General features: G+C 38.5%; 2 protein-coding genes across 5 annotated transcripts; both read left to right on the forward strand.

Moving 5' to 3' along the window:
• Window positions 1-95: 95 nt before the first annotated feature.
• Window positions 96-7,739, forward strand: LOC101471864 (major facilitator superfamily domain-containing protein 10). 2 transcript variants are annotated; one of them, XM_004575621.3, is made up of 13 exons: window positions 96-254; window positions 1,397-1,578; window positions 2,130-2,226; window positions 2,335-2,438; window positions 2,567-2,725; window positions 2,908-3,099; window positions 5,120-5,222; window positions 5,321-5,432; window positions 5,518-5,626; window positions 5,746-5,836; window positions 6,758-6,805; window positions 6,901-6,990; window positions 7,107-7,739. In XM_004575621.3, exons 2-13 carry the CDS (start codon window positions 1,426-1,428, stop codon window positions 7,208-7,210), a joined length of 1,362 nt encoding a protein of 453 aa, XP_004575678.2. In that variant the 5' UTR covers window positions 96-254; window positions 1,397-1,425; the 3' UTR covers window positions 7,211-7,739. The 2 variants fall into 2 exon arrangements, with proteins under 2 accessions (XP_004575678.2, XP_004575679.2); XM_004575622.3 differs by having other exon boundaries at window positions 100-254; window positions 1,400-1,578.
• Window positions 7,740-10,054: 2,315 nt separating this feature from the next.
• Window positions 10,055-18,335, forward strand: LOC101472341 (selenocysteine insertion sequence-binding protein 2). 3 transcript variants are annotated; one of them, XR_013101183.1, is made up of 19 exons: window positions 10,055-10,250; window positions 10,699-10,817; window positions 10,895-11,039; window positions 11,123-11,192; window positions 12,033-12,238; window positions 12,343-12,427; window positions 12,526-12,620; window positions 14,632-14,775; window positions 14,863-14,949; window positions 15,045-15,146; window positions 15,240-15,372; window positions 15,502-15,668; window positions 15,782-15,911; window positions 16,018-16,177; window positions 16,283-16,503; window positions 16,988-17,142; window positions 17,239-17,404; window positions 17,522-17,722; window positions 17,755-18,335. XR_013101183.1 is itself a non-coding variant. In XM_004575623.4 (18 exons), exons 1-18 carry the CDS (start codon window positions 10,242-10,244, stop codon window positions 17,644-17,646), a joined length of 2,319 nt encoding a protein of 772 aa, XP_004575680.1. In that variant the 5' UTR covers window positions 10,055-10,241; the 3' UTR covers window positions 17,647-18,335. The 3 variants fall into 3 exon arrangements, 2 of the variants coding, with proteins under 2 accessions (XP_004575680.1, XP_004575681.1); XM_004575623.4 differs by having other exon boundaries at window positions 17,522-18,335; XM_004575624.4 differs by having other exon boundaries at window positions 10,898-11,039; window positions 17,522-18,335.
• Window positions 18,336-19,951: the final 1,616 nt, after the last annotated feature.

Here is a 19,951-nt window from a genome sequence, read left to right on the forward strand (position 1 = left end):
ATCAAAAGATTTGTTGGACCACCACAGAAAAACCTTAACGAGGGAGAAAGGCGAAAATACGAGCTTACGGAGGTCACGTGAAGGCAGCATTTTCTTGTGTTTGCGTTGGTTACGACACACTCTTGTCATCCAAATGTAAGAGGACGCTGCTTCCTGGTGTGTACTCAATAATGGACTGACTGATGAGCCAGGTCGAGGTGAACTTGTCCTCACTTTGATCTGCTTCTCTGAGTCCACCGCTCTGCGCACACTGGGTAAGTTAAACGTGTTAAGGTGACATTAGAAGAAATACATAGGGAGAAAAATCGAGGAAAAAATGCGATGCTGATAAATATTGGTCAGTACCACTGGATCCAAACCATTTACATGAAGAGAAACGTGTTTTGTGCTTTTAGATGAAGATATTTGAAAGCACAATCTAACACATTTGTGTGTTGATGCTTTTTAAGTTCATACAAATTGAGGTGGATTTGCTCGGGTGAGGAAGGCTGCAGGAATTGTTTCCTCCTTCCTCCTCGACCAACACGTTTTTCTCCCTCTGTTTCCTGATTACTTACTGTAAGTAGATGTGGTTAATTAAGGGTGTCGGTAATTACACGTTTACCGGCATAAACTGGTGTAAACGTTTTGTATTTTAAACCTGTCTAGTCCAGGAAACGCTTCTTTTTACATACTAATAGCGTCCACATTTTTATAACCTTAACGCGAAAATACAGCTACTTAAATATTGTACCGTCTTCAGGTGCTTCTTTGAGTATTTAAGTGTTTTAGTATACTTCTCTAGGACACTGTAGTGATACTTACTGTAATTACCTTTGGGGTAAAAGCGACCTTCTCAGTTTTATTTCGTTTTTTAAGTTGTTGAAACCAAAATATGCAACTTAAACGATTTGATATTTGATTTAAATTGGCTCTGCTTTTTATGCTGGATGCCCTCCCCGACCCAGCCCTGGATGCTCCTGCTTATCTGAATGAATGATTATTTCTGTTTTTAACAAGTTTTCCGCAGTTGGAGTAAAATGTCAGAACACTGAGTAACTGAATAAACATTATTTTACTAAATTTAACTAAATAAAAATAGATTTAAAAATACACATGGTACAGGTACTGTACCTACACATTTAAGTGATAAGACAAATAGAGACCTATTTCAGTTACAGTAATTCAGTTTATTTAAAAGGAAAAAGTACTTAAATGATGATTTTGTATGATTTGTACAAAGCAAGAAACTCAAGGAAATGTAAAGAAACTACTTCAGTTTGATTGGGATAGCCTACAATAGTAACTCTTTAAGGGTGAATTTCTTTTAAGGATGGCTCTGCTTGTTTGTGTTATTTGAGAAAAGTCACGAGGGGCATTTTAACACACTATATTAAAAGTGCTGCTCTTTGTACAGCAGGAAAAGAAACACTATCAGGTGGAAAAATGTCAGCCGTAAACAAATCCAAGGAAGATGAAGGCAACTTCTCCACAAAGGTCATCAAGATTGTGTTTATCATCCTGCTGCTGGACCTGCTGGGATTCACTCTGATTCTACCTCTGCTGCCTTCTATTTTGGATCACTATGCAGAAAGCAGGGTTGGTCTTTCATTTATTTATTTATTTATTTATTTATTTATTTATTTATTTATTTATTTATTTATAGCAGTATAATCATGTAAAGGCACTTTTAAAATCACAGCAGATATTAAAGCGCTTTGAGTGCTCAGATGAGTAGAAAAGCGCTATATAAGAACCAGTCCAGTCCATTAAGCTGATAAGCCTGCTATACACGACAAGGAAAGAGGTTAAAAGCATTAAAACTTTGAAGGTGATTCCAGCAGCCTTATTTCCTGCCAGTGATGATCAAAGGGTAACAGTGTTTACTGAAGACATTTTTTTTGCAGTGTGAAAATTGTTAGATAGGATTTTTTTGAATGGAATTCCCTCAACGGACCATTTCTACATTGTGAACACATCCTCGAACAAAGATGGTTTTGTTTGAAGAATCTCCTCCATAAAAACTGTAACAAACTCATGAGTGATTTGATTCGATTAGTCCGTGGGTGAATCCGCCTGCTGAGTCATGGTGAAGCAACCACTTTGCTGGTATTTATACTATAGCTCTGTGATGCTTTGTGTGTGGGCAGGATGGTGTGTATCAGTCTCTTCAAACTGTTGTGGACTGGTTCCGGGAGGCTGTTGGGATTCCTTTGGAAAAGAAATACAACAGTGTCCTGTTTGGAGGTATATTGGATTAATTTTAAACATCAGATTTATTCAACGTTAAGGTCAACATTTTCAGTGTTGCAGGCTCATTGGTTTAATAATGCTCCTTCCCCCCCCCCCCCACAGGTCTGATTGGCTCACTGTTTTCTCTGCTACAGTTCCTGGCATCACCTGTAACCGGGGCTCTGTCAGACTCATATGGCCGGCGACCCCTGCTTATGCTCACCACAGTGAGGAAAACATCACTTTTTTAAGACTTTTTAAAGTTTTGTTTATCACTATTCGTTCTGTAAGAAAACACAAAGCCCTTTCTCCAGAGCTGACTCATTCACATCTAATTGGGTGCCTTGTGTTTCAGTTAGGGCTGATGTCCTCCTATGCAGTCTGGGCTGTTTCCCGGAGCTTCAGCATGTTCCTTTTGTTTCGGGTAATTGGGGGCATTTGTAAGGGCAACGTCAGCCTCTGCACTGCCATCATAGCTGACCTGCCGTGCCCGAAAGCACGGAACCGAGGAATGGTAGGCAGAAATATTTGTGGTCATTACAGGAAATGTTTTGTTGAAGTGAAATTAATTAAAATTACTTTGTGTTATATTTATACATATTTTTTTTTGTTATCAGTACACTTAGCTTAGCACATGTATTGAGAATAGATAAATAAAGTGTCTTTCTGTTTTCTGTTTCCCTCTGTTGTAATCAGGCCATGATCGGCGTTGCCTTCTCCTTGGGCTTCACTGTGGGGCCTCTGATGGGCGCCTACTTTGCTATCACCTCCAAAGCAACAGGAAATGTCTTCTACCTCACTCCAGCTCTGCTCGCCCTGGCTTTCAGCACTGCCGATCTGCTCTTTATTTGGCTGATGCTGCCAGAAACATTAACAAAGGACGTCAAGGTTAGTTAGAAACACTCCTGCTAATGCAAACAGAACTAAATGCAGTTTTAAACAGTAGACATACATTTTCCAGCCATCAGTTGTGCTGTATGGATTCCCAAAACACCCTGTGGTAGAACAAGTATGAACCTTTTTCACTTAAAGTTGACCTATTATGCTACAATTGTGTAGATTTCCATGACTCACAGTTCAAAACAGTGCTCATTTATCTTACACTGGGCTTTGTCTCAAACAAGAAGTCTTTAGCTCAGTTCTCCTTCCCTATTACCCAACAGGAGATGGGTTAGACCGCTTTAGTAATTGCCAGAGCTGTTTGTCTGAAATGACCATGTAAGGACATCCACTGTATTTGACAACATACTGATCTAACAGTAGAAAAAACAATGTAACCATATATTTGTATTGGGTTTACAATATGTTTCTCTAAAAATGATTGCTATGATTGAAAAATACATTTAGTTTAGTAAAAAAGTACTTTTTTCCCATGAAGAGGAAGTATCACACACCTTAAATACAAAGTACTTCAATAAGGGCCAATATCAGTACCAGTATCAGTGACTATCTGTTTTCCAATGTTTTCAATTTTTCATGCTGAGCTAAGGTAACAGGCTGCTGGGTGCTGGACCACCCTTTGCCCTCCTTTTGAACTACTTTAATTCTTCAAGACATAAATTCAACAAGGTGCTGGAAAAACTCAGTGATTTTGGTCCATACTGACAGGAGAGCACCAAACCGTTTCAGGTGGAGATTTTGTCAGCTGCACATACATGGTGGGAATTTCACTACCACCATTTCACAAAGGTGCTCTGTTAGATTGAGATCAGCTGACTTTGGAGTCCATTTGAGTGCAGTGAACTACTTTAATCAGTCATCAGAGCATGTGCACACTGTAGTAAGATTGGGATGGTCAGCAACAATACTCACTGTGTACAAAAAATTATCCCCCACACATTACACCACCACTACCAGCCTGAATCATGATATACTGCAGGATGAATCCATTCCTTCATGTTGTTTAAACCAAATTCTGACTGCCTTAGCCCACCTGTGTCAAGATTCCACATGTTGTGCATTCTTCTACGTACCTTTGTTGTAAGTGGTCATTTCAGCTACTGTTGTGCTCCTAAAAGCTCGTAGAAGTCTGGCCATTCTTCTCTGGCTTTTGGATTTCCATCCAGAGAACTGCCACTCACTGAGTAATTTGTCTTTTTTGAGCCATAGTCTGAAAACCCTAAAGATGGTTGTGTGTGAAAATCAAAGTAGATCATCCATTTCTGAAATAGTCAGACCACCGCCAACAAACACCCATCCATCCATTTTCTTCCGCTTATCCTTATCAGGGTTGTGGGGTGGCTGGAGCATATTTCAGCTACCATAGGGAGAGAAGGAGGCGGGGTACACCCTGGATAGGTTGCCAATCTGACCAAGGCTTACTCATAGAGACAGACAACCACATTCACCCACCTTTTGGCAGTTCAGAACCCCACTAACTGCACGTCCTTGGACTGTGGGAGGAACCCAGAGAGAACCCACTCAAACACAGGGAGAACATTGCTAAACACAGGATATACTGATGTCCAATGTTTAGAGTATTTCCACCCTCTTTATTCCTTCTTCAACAGAAATTATATGAAAGTTTTTCAAAAAAAAACCTTATGAGGTGTACTTTAAGCAATTTTTGTCATTCCACTTAACGCATGTCTGGACAGGTCTATGGCTGCTGATCCACTGTGTACACCACCTTATTAGTAAGGCGATGATTTATGTGCATGTCTGCCAGATTGAGCAACATACCTGAAACCACCAGGCGAGGAATGTTTCAAAGAGACAGTGATCACTGTTTGGATTGAACATGTCTGATTTTTCTCAGTTTTCACCTACCCACTGCAGAAAAAATACATAAATAAAATAAAATTACAAGTTCACATAATTCTTATTGTTTCTGAAGAAACAGCATTGTTTTTTCAAATCATTATTCACTGAGAGAGAGATGCAGATCATTTTTCTTGTTCCATTTTAGGCTTTGTCTTCAGGCTGTGGGGACTGCAGGGACCTGCTGCATCCATTATCCTTGTTCTATTTTGCAGCTGTTAGTAAGAAAAAAGATCAACTTTCAAGAAACGGTGAGTAGTGTATACGCTGCATTCATCTGTGATTGTCCCGTTTATAAAGAGTGAATAAACCTTAACACAGTGCTGCACTATTGGGCTGTGTTTCACAGGAATGCAAAGCCTTCGAGTGCTGGGGCTGGTTTATTTCTGCTACCTCTTCCTGTTCTCTGGTCTGGAGTTCACCTTAAGTTTTCTTACTCACCAGCGTTTCCAGTTTACAAGGTATGAACTCAAAGATAAGGCTGTGTACTCTGAGTTTCCCTTTTAAGTCTGACAAACAGCAACCTTATGTTTTTCTCTCTAACAGCATGGAGCAGGGAAAGATGTTCTTCTTTATTGGTGTCATCATGGCTTTAATCCAGGGTGGTTATGCTCGCAGAATAAAACCGGGGCAGCACATCAGGGCTGTTCGTATGGTAAAGTCACCAACTGCTTGCATGGCAAATACTGATCTAATGCCGTTGTTGGTGTTAATGGAACAGGATAAATCACTGCACAAATGTCTACCTTACTGAACCATTTTTCTTGTTTTTAGGCAATCATAGCATTGATCCCAGCCTTTGTAATCATCGGGTTATCGTGGAATGTAACAATGCTGTACATTGGGTTGTCACTGTATTCCTTTGGTGAGTCAAAATTACTGTATTCGAAATATGCAGTAACTCAGTTTCATCTGTCTTGTCTTGACAGCACCCAAGAATGTGTAAATAAATCTAAAAACTATGTGATAAACTACTGCCAAAATACATAACAGGACAGTACACTGTTAAAATAGAAGAACACTGCCAAGAACACTTTCAAGGATGCAGTAATTAAACTATTGCTTAAGAAGACTTTGCCTGATCCAGTAATCATAGACCAATCCCCATCCCTTCTCTTATTTCAAAAATTCTTAAATGAACAACTATAACATAGTCAAGAAGTCATTAGCAGAGGAGTGGTTTATCTGAAGAGTTTCAGTCAAATTTCAGAATGAATTATACTCATGTGGAGTTCCACAGGGTTCTGTACTGGGACCAGTTCTATTTACATTTTACATTCTTCCCTAAGAAAATCCTACATACATTTTCATTGATATACAGATTATATGCTGCTATATTTACAGCAAATTATGTAGCTAAACCACAGATATATCTTACAGAACAAAGGCCTGGATGTCTGGAATTTTTTTTCATTCATTTTCAAAATTGAGATAAAAACTAATGTTATTATATTTGGCCCCCAAAATTTTAGAAACATGGTGTCTAACCTGATACTTAATCTGATGCAAAGTCCATAAATCTAGGCGTTGTTTTGATCAGAATATGTGTGCATATTGAAGTAGGGATCCTTATTTTTTAGTCTGCTCCCTAACAGGAGTGGATAATATCACTTTAGTTTAAATACTTCGTGTTATTCTTATCAAGTCGTCCTCTAACTTTTCTAAGAAGCAAAATATCAGATTGTTACTGTTTTGTATGATATTGTGCTATATATATATAGCATTTTACTTAAATGTCCCTAAATTATAAAATTGTTCCAACGTATTATGTATCCTATTCTTACAGCGGCTGCCATAGTTGTCCCCTGCTTGTCGACTCTAGTTTCTGACCATGGTGAGCCTTTTATCAAATCAAAGTATCAAAAATATTTTGATCCTGCTATAATGTTGGTACTGTTGCTGATTACCCACTGTTGCTGATTCCTCTAGGCTCAGCCAGTCAGAAGGGCACTGTGATGGGGATTCTGCGTAGTTTGGGTGCCCTGGCCAGAGCGTTGGGCCCAGTTGTGTCCTCCTCAGGTGAGGAAACTGAAACTAAAGGATCTTTCCATATGCTGCTTTTCTCTTGAGATGGTGCTATTTGAATTATTTGTTATATATTCATATTTGTTTTGTTTTAACTGATTTGTTTGCAGTGTATTGGATTGCTGGAGCACAGACCTGCTTTCTTATCACATCGGCCTCCTTCGTCTTGCCCTTAGCTCTCCTGGGCATAGCCAGGAGACTAAAAGAGGAATGAGCAACTTAAAGACTTTTTAAAAAACCTTGTTTCATTACCTACATCAATGCAATGATGTTTACATCTTCTGGGAAAGCAAGCACTAAATTCACAGTAATAGGATGTTTACTTTTCCATGCTGTTGGCCAAAGATCAAAAAATGAAACAAAATGATATGAGAAGATGGTACAAATACCAAAAACGAATGAATGAACATAATGTTGTTTGTGTGTTCTTATAGACCGGTGTGTATTGTAGACTGGGTGGGTTAGAAGGAATTCCATGTGATATTAGTGCTCCTGGTACACAGATATTTTTGTAATGTTGTATTTTATTAATCACTAAGATTTTCTATTTTGCAAAGGATACTTTAGCATTAACACACATAAAACTTTTTGATGTTCTATTCTTTACTACAGAGAATGAAACATCAGTCCATGGCAATGAACAGTTATCTTACTTTGAACCTTTTGTATAATTTTTCTAATTCATTCTATGTGAACTACACATTAAATACTGTACTCAAGTACAGCTTTGATCAACATCTTTATGCTTTAGTATTTGGGTCTACTTAATGCTTTTGCTGCATACATTTTACTTCACAATATGTATCTAAAATACATTTTTAAAGGTAAGATATGTTTTTGATATTTTTTTTAGTATATAAAAATAAAGATTACAATCTTTATTCTTGGTAAATGCAAAAAAGGGAAATTCTTCATGAGTTTTGTTTTTTAATCTGAGTTTAACTTGATTTATTCTGAGCATAGTATACACAGTTCGATGCTTTCATATCAAGAAAACTAAAATAAATGTAAAGTCCAGTTAAAACAAAGGAAAGTGTAAGCACCATCCATGAAAATCCTTACACTCAATGTACGATATGAAAGAAACTTAAATTTGATATATTATGTGTGACTTTTTAGTCAACGACTTTGTGATTCAATTTGTTTAACAGTTCAGGTTCTTAACCAGTTCTCATCATGGGGCAAAATAACATGTAAGCACAAGACCCAAACTGGTGTGGTTAGTTTTATGGCTGATTTACAAAAGTTGTGCTCATTTCTAAGGTGCAATTATTTCATAGGCACAGTCAGTTCAGGTCAGTATGAAGTGCAAAAAGCAAGGTATACTTTTTTCAGTGTTAAATTTTGACACAGTCAGCAGTTGTGTGCTGAAAACATGATTCAATTCAGTTTGTACCACTGATTTAAATATTCTCCTCTCTACATTTTGCACCTTGAAAATGAAATGGCTGTACTAAAAGGCACTAAAAAAGAAGAAAAAAAGTTTTTTACTCTAAAACACACATTTGTGCCACTGCAAAACATCTGGCCCCTAAAGTGTAACAGAAATTAAATCAGGGGTCTGTTACTAGTCTATTACTCTTTAACCTTTACATGCTCCTCCTTGGCACTATCATAAAGAATCGCAATATATCCTATCATACTTACACAGATAGTACACAGCTGTACTTATCACTTTCTGATGATCTAACCTCTGTTCACAAACTGATGCACTGATGACATTAACAGTTGGCTGTCTAGAGACGTTTTAAACATGGAAATCCTTGTCCCTGGTCCAAAAAGTCAGAGAGAGAAAATTTTTTCATATTTATCATCCCATACAGTCTCACTCTGTTTCTGTCTGGAACTTCTGCAGCATTTTGGACAGTGATCTCAGTTTTAATAATCACATCAATAAGGTCACCAGAACTGCTTTCTACCACAGATATAGTTAGAAAATCCTAATCACAAACTAACTGAGAAATTGGTCCAAGTGTTCAGCAAGTTGGACTACTGCTCTGTTTGCAGGATTATCCAAATTACTAGTAGGACAACTTCAGCTTGTCTAGAGTGCAGCGGCGAGTCCTGACATGAAAATTGGACCATATTATCCCAGTGCTAAAGTCACTTCACTGGATCCCAGCTGAATACAGAATTACATTTAAAATCCTTCTATTAGCTCATAAAGCTCTCAGTGGTTTGTATAGTACACATCTGACTTCCTCCAGTAAACTTCTAAATAGCTCAGTGTCTATTACTCAGTCGTTCTTCTCAGATTTTCAGTTGCAGATCTTTTAACTGTCTCCAGAGATAAATCTAAGTGTGCTGAGGGTGCTTACACGTATGGTCGTGTTCTCTGGATTAAGCTGTCTACAGACCTAAATTTAATCTAATCTGTGTTCAAAAACTTTTTGTTCTCACAGGCTTACAGTTAATAACTGTGTGCATGGATGTGCACTTTACTTCATTTTGTTTTCATCATAAACTTGCATAGGTGTTTTTATCTTCTGTGTAAAGCATATTGAGTTAAAGCAGGCCTATGATGAAATGTGCTATATAATTAAACCAGACATTGACTTTTGGTACTCAGAGTAAAGCTTTTTAGTTTTGTTAATTTAACAAAGTAGAAAATTTAAAGACGCAATTCTCTTTCATGAAATACTAAATAAATACACAACAATTTATTTTGGAGTTTCAAAGAAGTCCAAGCAAACTACAACAAAATATAACTAATAATGTGTTATCGTTCCAAGCAGATGTGCAAACCACTACACTACGGAGCCAGCGTCAGTAATAATGTGTATGTAGTGCAATTTTAAGCAACTTAAATTAAGTAGGGCCAAGCAACAACGTTAATCTGGGGTCCTCCTGGTATGTTTAGATAATGTTAAGTGTTTTATATTTACACATATATGCACAGAGTATAGAGTTATAGATATGTTTATGCGTCTTTCTAGCCTTCGGGGTCTCAATAAAAGATGGATTCATAGAGTTTATTATACTTTTTTAATTAACAGGAATACTCGTTAAACGGTTTACATTGTTTTATCAGAGGGTGTCGCTGTGGATCTCCTGACTGCACATGTAAACACCAGCTGTTTCACGCAGCTAGCTGCTCCGGCTTCATGCTGTCAAACAGGTTGCTTAGCCTGGTTAGCCATGCACACACTTTTGGGGTAGATTATTGTCTGTACACTCGTAAGATGGAGCTTGGCGACTTGTATGAGCTTATATGAAGATACGAAGATGTGACTTCAACTAGAGTGATGGACAAGGTATTTTATGAAAATGAATGCCACATTTGTTCTTTTCTTTTGCTAGCTAGTTAGCTAGAAAGCTAACGAATGTTAGTTTTTGCAGCTGAGCGTGAGCTAACTCTTAGCAAACTTTAACTGTTAGTTACACGAGTGAGATACTGCTAAGACAATGTGTGGTTTGAACACAATAATGAGCTAATAGTTCAGTTATACTGTAAGACATTTTCAACCCGGCGGTTACTATTGTGCAACATAAGCTGGATGTTCTGTAATCAAGTGGAGATGGATGCGTTTCGTTTTTAGTGCATTGTGAGTCCAAAACATCGATATAGCGGTTAGTCTTAAGCTAAATTTCTTTATGCAGATTCTACTCGAATTTGGAATTAATGGCGTGATTATCAAAGGTCAAACACCAACACGCTGTTTGGTGGCAGAAGAAAAAACTGTCATGTGCTTTGCTTTCCAGGACTTTGACCATAGACACCAGAGGGGGTCGAGGAAACCGCCTGCAGAGCCCCACACATCAGCATCAGCGCAACCTCTGATTCTACCAAACCCTTATACCTCCGATCAGTTTTCAAGAGGGTAGGAAGTTATCATTTTCAGGGGTATTTAATCATTTGGCTTTTCATCGGGTGCTCATGTTGTTACAATTTGTTAAGAAGCCAGTCAGGTCTGAGCCCAAAACCAGCAGGCAGAGGAGGAGATGCACCGAGGAGTCATGGCTACAGCAGCAGCCGCCCTGTTAGAGAGGCCAGTGATAACTTCCTACAGAGCAATAGGACCAAACAGGATCCCCAAGCTAAGGTTGGCTTTATTTTTATTTACAGAAACCTACATGTAAACAAACTTTATTCATGAAGTAAATTGTTATTTTCTAATCTTCACAGATGCCTCAAAACAAAAAGGACTCTCAAGGAAAATTCATGGGCAAAACCTCAGTGGACATGCAGAAAAAAGGTAAGTGGCGTACATGGTATTAACTTTTTTTGGGAATAATTTCTTGGTTCAGATGCTAGTTTTTGTATTGAATGTACAAACAAAATATTTTTAACATTGGAAATCATTTTGTGGTCAAGTGATTCCCAAATATCCCATGGGATTTGGTATCAAGCTTGCACGTATTACTGCCATATACAGGAGGGCAAAGCGACACGAATGATCGGCTAACTTGTGAGTTGCCCACACATTAAAGGCTTGGCTATTGCTTTAGTGCCTTGGGCATGTTTGTGCACCAACCTTGTTGCTTTCTCATGTTACTCAAACTCCAAGTAACAACCTATGCTGATGACCCAGCAGATATTATTGTGAAAGCTGCCTGTCTTACAGCTTCACGTGGATTTGGAATGTCTGTGGCCTTTAGCCCAAGTGCATAAACCTCTGGCAGCAGTTTGGCAATGTTAATATGGTGCCAAGAAAGCTAAAGGGGCACAGAGAGATTCTGAAAGAAACTTGGCCTACTTTAAAGGAGCTCTACAGCTGAAGCTGCAAGACCATTTAATGGTTTTTGTGTAACGGTATCTTGCAAGATCTAGATGCTGCAGATAAACTGTAACTGTCTGAAATGCAATTAAAGAATGAACTGACAACATTCAGTTGAGATGATGTAGAGCAAAGGTGTCAATACAGTGAGAATTGCAGTAATTCTTGATGAGATTCTTTAGCATATTATTGTCTTATAGATTTTGTTTGTTTGTTCAGTTTTGATGAACAGAATTGTAGTATGTTGGGCACAAAATGTTTAAAACCCGCTGCTTTATGTAAATATTTCTCCTTTAATATTTCATAATTCATTCCCAGGTTTTAAAGGTACAAGATCTGCCCCAACCTCTGCAGGGAAGCCAAAACCAGCACAGACAAATTCTGTCCCATTTGAAGTGAAGATGGCTGATTTTCCGGAATTGGGTGGTGTTTCAGTGGCCAAAGCAGCTCCTACTGTTCGGAAAGAGTGCTGGGATCCTCCATTCACAAGCTCCCAAACTCCAAAATTGGCATCTTCTTGGATGGTCAGCTCATGGGAATATCAAATGTTAAGCTATGTGACAGCTCTTGCACATTACAGAAAGCTATACTCATGATGTTGGTGCTGCTGTAATTTTTTGTTGCATAGTCTGGCAGCAGAGGATCTCCAACCCTACCTGGTCCCCAGGTGTGTGCCACTAATGCCAAGCCAGAAAGCCAAGTTATCCAAGCAGGTAGGCTCAGATTTACTCTAGTCTGTCTTTCAGCAATTTTAAGGCAGTTTTAAAAATATTTCACACGTTGATTATCTTTATTTGGTGTGTGTGCACAGTCCAACCGGTGGTGACGTCCTGGGCTAACATTGCCTCTCAGCCTCCGAAGAAACTTGATCCCAATGACAAGACAATCAGCTGTAACAGTATGCAGGTATGATGCATGTTTTAGATTCTCAACAGTTATACCAGATTCCTAGGCAATTGGCAAATCTTAACAATCCGTAAGTGAATTAATTATTTTCATGAGGTAAACCTACCATTTATTTTCTGGCTCTTATCTGGGCCCATGTTTTGATTTCAGCTGGAAACACAAGTCCCTTCGGGGATAGCATTCGGAAGGGCATCATGTTTTGCCAAATCGACACGGGATGCTCCTACGTCCCTTGTGACAAGAGAGCAGCCGAAATTAACTTCTTTAAATAAATTTTGAGTAAATATAAAAAAAAAGATTTAATTGGACACTTAAAAGTTAATTTGTGAGTATTATAGGTGTGAACACTTTTTTTTTTTCATTATTCTACAAGAAAGGCGAAACAGCCTTCTCACTACCCCTGCTCTGCGTTACACTTTATATACTTACAAGATGGAAAGAAATCTGTAAGGCTGTTACTAAATATTACTAGATATATCTGAGTATTTGTGAGTTGTGTATGTATTCGTTTTGTTGTATTGGGACAATTGTGGCTCAAGAGTTGGGAGTTCGCCTTGTAATCGGTTGCCAGTTCGAGCCCCGGCTTGGACAGTCTCGGTCGTTGTGTCCTTGGCGAGACACTTCACCCGTTGCCTACTGGTGGTGGTCAGAGGGCCCGGTGGCGCCAGTGTCTGGCAGCCTCGCCTCTGTCAGTGCGCCCCAGGGTGGCTGTGGCTACAATGTAGCTTGCCATCACCAGTGTGTGAATGGGTGCGTGAAGGGGTGGATGACTGGATATGTAAAGCGCTTTGGGGTCCTTAGGGACTAGTAAAGCGCTATATAAATACAGGCCATTTACCATTTGTTGTCATGTTTTGTTTTGTTTTTAAATAGCTCACTCTTGGCTCTTGATGTCTCTCGCACAGCAGTAACCATCACACTTAATTTCACTTATGCACCATCCATTTAGTAGCTTTTGGTGTTTTTTGTAATTAACCTTTTTATTAGGTTTTCTTAAATGTAGGTAGATTTTTCACGCTAATTAAAAATATGTGGACAGTATTACTCTGCAACAGAGCTCCCACTGCTCTCCCGTTACACTCTGTATCCACACAGAGGCTGAGCACCATCACAGAAAAAGCAAGAAGCAACAAATGTTCTCTCGAAGCTTGCATTTTATTCATAAATGTAAATGAAATTACAGCATGCCAACTTGCAATAGTTATAAAATCTGACACAGCACACCTGCTGAAGTCCAAGGTAATTACAGTTTTTTAATACCATATCAGCTTGTACACCTGACATGCGTCACAGTCAAAGTAGAGATTATTATGCCTCGTTTCACTTTCCACATTTAGCAGCTCCATTTGCAGGTTTGCAATTTGTACCTCTTTTGCAATTAGCACAGAGGGACTCATGTTCTAGCTCTGAATAAGGCACACCTCCCTCCATTATGTTCAGGAAGCAGCAGCACCCTGACATAGTTTGTGCACTGTGTGAGACACATATCGCTTATAACCGTCTAAGTCATTCTAGCACAGGCAGATATAGTTGCATATAGTATGCATATGATTATGTTGTCTAACCGCCCTCCAAAAGTCTTTTTCAACTTTGTTTGAACTTTCATTGTGGATTATCAGAAATCTATTGATCTAACAACAACAAACAATGCCATTCACAACAGCCATGGAAATCTCTAACATTATCTTTAGAGTGCAGTACTTAAAATTGTGTTCAAACTATGGCAACACTGGAGAGTTTCTGTGAAGAGCTGTTCTTTATTTACAAAGACATTGTAAACCAAACCAAAATAAGCAAGGCAACAGAGTAATGAGGCCAAAGAGACATTATTTGTGAACATCAAGCAAACATGTAATTATAGACACACAGACTATATATCGTGGTGTTTACATCCTTGATATAACAGAATTTATCAAATGGGTTGCTCAACATAACAAAAAGCTAAACTTTCACAGTAAGCCTTTATATTTTCATGGGGTGTTTGAGCTTTGTCATTTTTATATCTTATCAGATTGAGAGCATGGCTGCACAGGAGGAAGAGATAGCTCCAGGGAGGAAAAAGCGAAAGAAAAAAAAGAAGCCGAAAAGTAGCAGTGAGGGTGCAGGAGGTGACTCGTCAGAGCCGGTGATTTCTCAAGAGCCTCCAAAATTTGAGGTGAAGAAAATCTGAGTTGTGAATTTTTGTTCAACTCGTTCTGTTCCTAGGAGAAGGATTACTTCTGTTGTATGGTTTTCTTTGAAGGATGAAGAGGAGTTCCCAGACTTGACTCTTGCTTTGTCGAAGACTGAAAGGTTAATAACCAGCAGCAATACAAAACTATGCAATGAGGTACTCATCATTTCATCATATATATATTTAATATTAGTCTAAAATTACATTTTATAGTGTTTTTTTATGATAGTGATTTTTACATTCTTTTTAAGGAAAACCAAAGAGAAGGAAGTCAGCATCAATCTGCTGACCAGAACCAGGGAAAATCACCTGCAGCAAAGACACAACCCACTGAAACGGGAAAAAAAGGACAGGTTTGTGTCTTGTGTACATTAAAGTTAACCTTTAGAATTGGAAACAGGTTTGATTTTAATGTGCAGTTCTGTTCTTGTTTACCTGATTTCTAGAAAAGCGAGAAAGCCTCTGGGAAAAAGAGCAAGGTTCCTATGCAACTGGACATCGGAAACATGCTGGCCACCCTGGAAAAGAAGCAGCAGTCTCAGAAAGCCAAGCAGGACGCTAAGCCAGTTATTCTCACAGGTTGGCTTGATAGATATCACTTTATACTTTGTTTTGAAGAATAATGCTAATTTAAGTAGTTTCCTAACCCCGATCTTGGAGTACATGCTATCATAACCTGATGAAAAATAAGTATTCCTGTATGTGTAGTTGGTGGAGGACTACCTGTTGTTCAGAAGCAAACATCTGCCCAGAAGAAGCCTCTGTGGCAGCAGGATAAAATTGCACACAATCCCCTCGATTCAACTAGTCCTTTGGTAAAGAAAGGCAAGCAAAGAGAGGTGCCCAAAGCAAAGAAACCAACTCCTCTGAAGAAGGCAAAGTTCATTTATTTACTATGCAATAAAGACAAATATAATCAATTTTATGAGAATTCATTTCAGCTGTGTAGCTCTGTTTATAGACTTGAACTCATGTTTTGGTTCCTCAGGTCATTTTGAAGGAGAGAGAGGAGAGGAAGCAGAGGCGTTTACTGGAGGAGAGAGGACTGCTGCCTGAAAGCGAGTATAAACTTGCGAGTAACTGTACAGAAAAAGAGCAGTGTGATGCAAACGCCACAGGTCAGAGCATGCAGTGAAATTATTGCTGCCAGTATGCTTTGTTCTGAGCTGTTGGAAACGAATGATTGCAGCTAATATTTTTAATTTTGTGCTTTTCAAACCATAGATGAGGTTGGCTCTCCTGCAGAGGGATTTGATGAATTAAATGACACATGTCAGATCGTGGGAGAAGCTGAAGAGACGGACAAAAATGAGACCATACAGCAACAAATCCCCTCACCTCAGTCATACCCAGCACCTAAAATCCACAGCAGAAAATTCAGAGAGTAAGACTGCCAAAGCTGCACGCTTCACTGCATGACCAGTCACAAGTTGATGTTGGTTGCTTGCACCCTGAGTATATCGCGTTTCCATTTTCATTTGCATTTCAGTTATTGCAGCCAGATGCTGAGCAAAGATGTGGATGAGTGCGTGATGTTGCTGCTAAAGGAGCTGGTTCGGTTCCAGGACCGCCTGTACCAGAAGGACCCCATGAAGGCCCGCATGAAGAGGCGGCTCGTGATGGGCCTTAGGGAGGTCCACAAGCACCTCAAACTCAGGAAGATCAAGTGTGTCATTATCTCACCTAACTGTGAACGCATCCAGTCCAAAGGTACTATAAGACCTGATAGTTGGCTTTCAGTTTGGAAACTAGGAATTCTGAACGTTTTCTTTAAATTTGGGCCAGTCCAACTTTCATGTTCTTTGTGTTGTTACTTTAAAATTCAAGTCTAGGCTATGATCAGCAGGAGTTATATGTATGCATCCCAATTCTTTATGGTCACTTAATATTTTTAAACATGTCCATTACAGTTTCAGAACTTCATTATCTCCTTTTTTTCTAGTTTTATGCTATTGCTTTTAAAAAGCACACTATTCCCTGTTGGCATTTCAGAAATGTTTTTTGGTCTTAAAAATCACAAATTAGAGAGAAGACAAAATGGAGAGAATACAATTTGTTGTTTTCTGATTTATCAAGCAACATGGAAAAGCGAGAATTGTCATATAGTCTTTCATAAATGTGATCCTGGGAGAGCTGTGACGTACAAGGAATGCTTACAATTGCATGAAAAGGGCAAAAATATCACCTTTCACAGGCGGCCTGGATGAGGCTCTCCACACAATCATCGATACATGTCGTGAGCAGGGTGTGCCGTTCATATTTGCACTCTCTAGAAAAGCTTTGGGACGCTGTGTCAACAAGGCCGTGCCTGTCACCCTGGTCGGCATCTTCAACTATGATGGTGCACAGGTCAGGGTTATTGTTATGCAAATGTACGCACAATTATTGTTTTAAGATGACATTAATAGGTAATTTCAAATGAGCTGAAAACTTTCGTACCTACAGGATTATTATCACAAGATGATCGAGCTGTCTTCTGAGGCCAGGACAGCCTATGAAGGGATGGTGTCAAGCCTGGAGCAGAGAGACCAGGAAGAGGCAGAGCTTGAAACAAACACTGAGGAACCTGTGCCTGACCCGGATGTAACGGAGCCAGAGGAACCACAATACAGTAAGTAACTGTAACATTGGATAGCGATGATATTGCTCTGTCTAGTAAAAAACAAAGTGTCTCTAACAGTAATCGTGAAACAGTAAAAAATAATTACATATTGTCTCCCTTTCTCAGTAAAAATCTGGAAGAAAATGTTGGAGGAGGAGTATAACCACACATTAATGGACTTTGAGGTGGAGCTGCGGTCCATGCACTTGGACAATGAATGTACTGAAAACACTGATGATGAAGAGAGCTAACAGTTGTGAAGCCTTTTGTGCCTGAAAAATGGATCCCCTTATTTCTCATCGTACTGGCAGAAAAAGAGCCTTCCAAGGCTACAGTGCTGCAGGTGTTTCTCAAACTGCGGCTCGCAGCTTTCCAGGACTTTGTCAGTATCATGTTAGTGCTTATTCCAGTTATTTATGATTTCTTCTTAGTAGGGCTGAACTTGAAGAGATCCCACAATCTGAATGATCAGCAGCTTCATGACAGTGTGTGGAGGTTGTTAAGGGGATGTATGATGATTTAACACTGCATTTTTTTTCTTTATAATAAACTTCAGTTCAAACGATTTTGACATTTTAGTGTCATTTTACATAAAGAAATGACATTTTGACATAGTGACATTCCTTGACTCCAGTAAAATTTGAAGGTTTTGAATAAAGAGTTGTGTATCATCCTTTGTAAACATGTGGAGTAAGTTCAAGATTGCATATTAAAGGAATTAATGGTTTAAATTTACCTTCTTTTATTTTGCCATGACACTGAAGTTACACATTAATTTAAGAACAATGATAAACCAATGTTTATGTTCTTCAATGTTCTCATTCATGTTATATAACATATGCTGCATACCAGTCTCTATAGCATACTGTCTGTACACAAGAAATCAACATAAAGCAGTGTATATTAGAATATATATACACAATAAACATAATACCTGTGATTTGTTTAGAGTGCATATGACACAGTCAATGATTTTTTTTTTAAAATACAGACTTTTGTGACTTTCACACTGCTTAGAATTGGTATTTAGCATATGTAGCACAACCCTCAGTAGGGTTTAAATAAATTTGATTTTATTACTGAAGAATCCACTTGGATGAAAGATGAAACAACCTGCTTAGACTTTCACTCATGTTAATAAGTTTGTTTTTTACATTTTCAAAATTTTACCCACAAATACAAATCTTTTCTACACATTTGGTTCAGTTTTTGGCAGGTTCACACAGGGTAATAAACTTAAACCATGCAATATTTCACAGGGGCAAAAAAAACTAAAATCCATTAAACTGCGCTTTATTTTTTAAAAGTAGAAACCAAGCTTGGATTTTAATATCTGAATGACTGATATTACATGGTTTTGCATTTAAGTCATTACATTTACATTTTGATTCAAGCCAGGGAGAAATAGATATAAAATAGATTTCATAACAGACATTTTGCAAGGTAACAGTGTCATGTGACATGTGTGTGTTGTGTCAAATTGTCTGTGCATAGTCTTAAGTTTAAGATGTTTAGTCTCATTCATTTAATTTGTGTATTGTTTGTGTAGATTTGTTTAAACCTGAAAAAGTTGTAAGAAATCACATTTGTCAGTTTACGACATTTGTTATAATCGAATTATACAGATAATAAATATTTATTAAGCTCCAAAAGTGCTGATAAGTATGTATTGCCACACTGTTGAGGTGTTGTTGTTTTTTTGTTTTTTGTTTTTTTTAAAATGGTATATATTTTTTTGACAAATACTTAACTATAGAAAAGATACTGTCCCAAGAACAATGGAATTACATTTTGTGATCAGTTTGAAGTCCATTAATTTTAAATTTCAATTTTAAGTGTCATTTGTGTAATCACAACTTAATAAGTGAATCTTTAATGCACAAGAGTAGAGGCTTGAGTACATTTGGCTGAGACACCCCCAATATTATAGAGAACAGCAAGTCTACAACCTTCAGTTGTCTTTATATATGAATATTTGTTCAATCAGCATTTATCAATAAATGCTAAACAGAAGTAAGAATCGCTGCCGCTCCAACAGTATTGATCAGGTTGTAATGAAACATGCACACGGTGATCACCTAATGGGTTTTTATCCAAATTGTTAAATGGCCTGCATTTGTATAGCGCTTTTCTAGTCCTTAAGGACCCCAAAGCGCTTTACACTACATTCAGTCATTCCCCCATTCACACACACACACATTCACACACTGGCGATAGCAAGCTACATTGTAGCCACAGCTGCCCTGGGGCGCACTGACAGAGGCGAGGCTGCCGGACACTGGCGCCACCGGGCCCTCTGACCACCACCAGTAGGCAAACATGGGGTTAGTATCTTGCCCAAGGATATTTGGCATGCAGCCAGGGATCGAACCACCGACCTTCTGATTAATGGCTGACCTGCTCTGCCACCTGAGCTACAGCCACCCCAAGGTCACATTTGTCATTTTACAGGCAATAACCTGTGACTGGTGATGGATTGTGAGCTGGATGAGCCGATACATCTTTGACATTCAGGTTTTGGTATATAAAAATTTATTTAAATTTAAAAAAAAAAAA

Source organism: Maylandia zebra, linkage group LG12, assembly GCF_041146795.1.
Source record: "Maylandia zebra isolate NMK-2024a linkage group LG12, Mzebra_GT3a, whole genome shotgun sequence".
Classification (NCBI taxonomy): domain Eukaryota; kingdom Metazoa; phylum Chordata; class Actinopteri; order Cichliformes; family Cichlidae; genus Maylandia; species Maylandia zebra.

What these genes read in the sequence shown, in the direction of transcription:
- LOC101471864 (XM_004575621.3), top strand. Translation starts at nt 1,426, where the DNA reads ATGTCAGCCGTAAACAAATCCAAGGAAGATGAAGGCAACTTCTCCACA. An exon ending in GACTCTAGTTTCTGACCATG is followed by an intron (nt 6,806 to 6,900) that starts GTGAGCCTTTTA and finishes TGATTCCTCTAG; the next exon opens with GCTCAGCCAGTCAGAAGGGC. An exon ending in CCCAGTTGTGTCCTCCTCAG is followed by an intron (nt 6,991 to 7,106) that starts GTGAGGAAACTG and finishes ATTTGTTTGCAG; the next exon opens with TGTATTGGATTGCTGGAGCA.
- LOC101472341 (XM_004575623.4), top strand. An exon ending in AATTGGCATCTTCTTGGATG is followed by an intron (nt 12,239 to 12,342) that starts GTCAGCTCATGG and finishes TTTGTTGCATAG; the next exon opens with TCTGGCAGCAGAGGATCTCC. An exon ending in TCAACTATGATGGTGCACAG is followed by an intron (nt 17,143 to 17,238) that starts GTCAGGGTTATT and finishes TCGTACCTACAG; the next exon opens with GATTATTATCACAAGATGAT.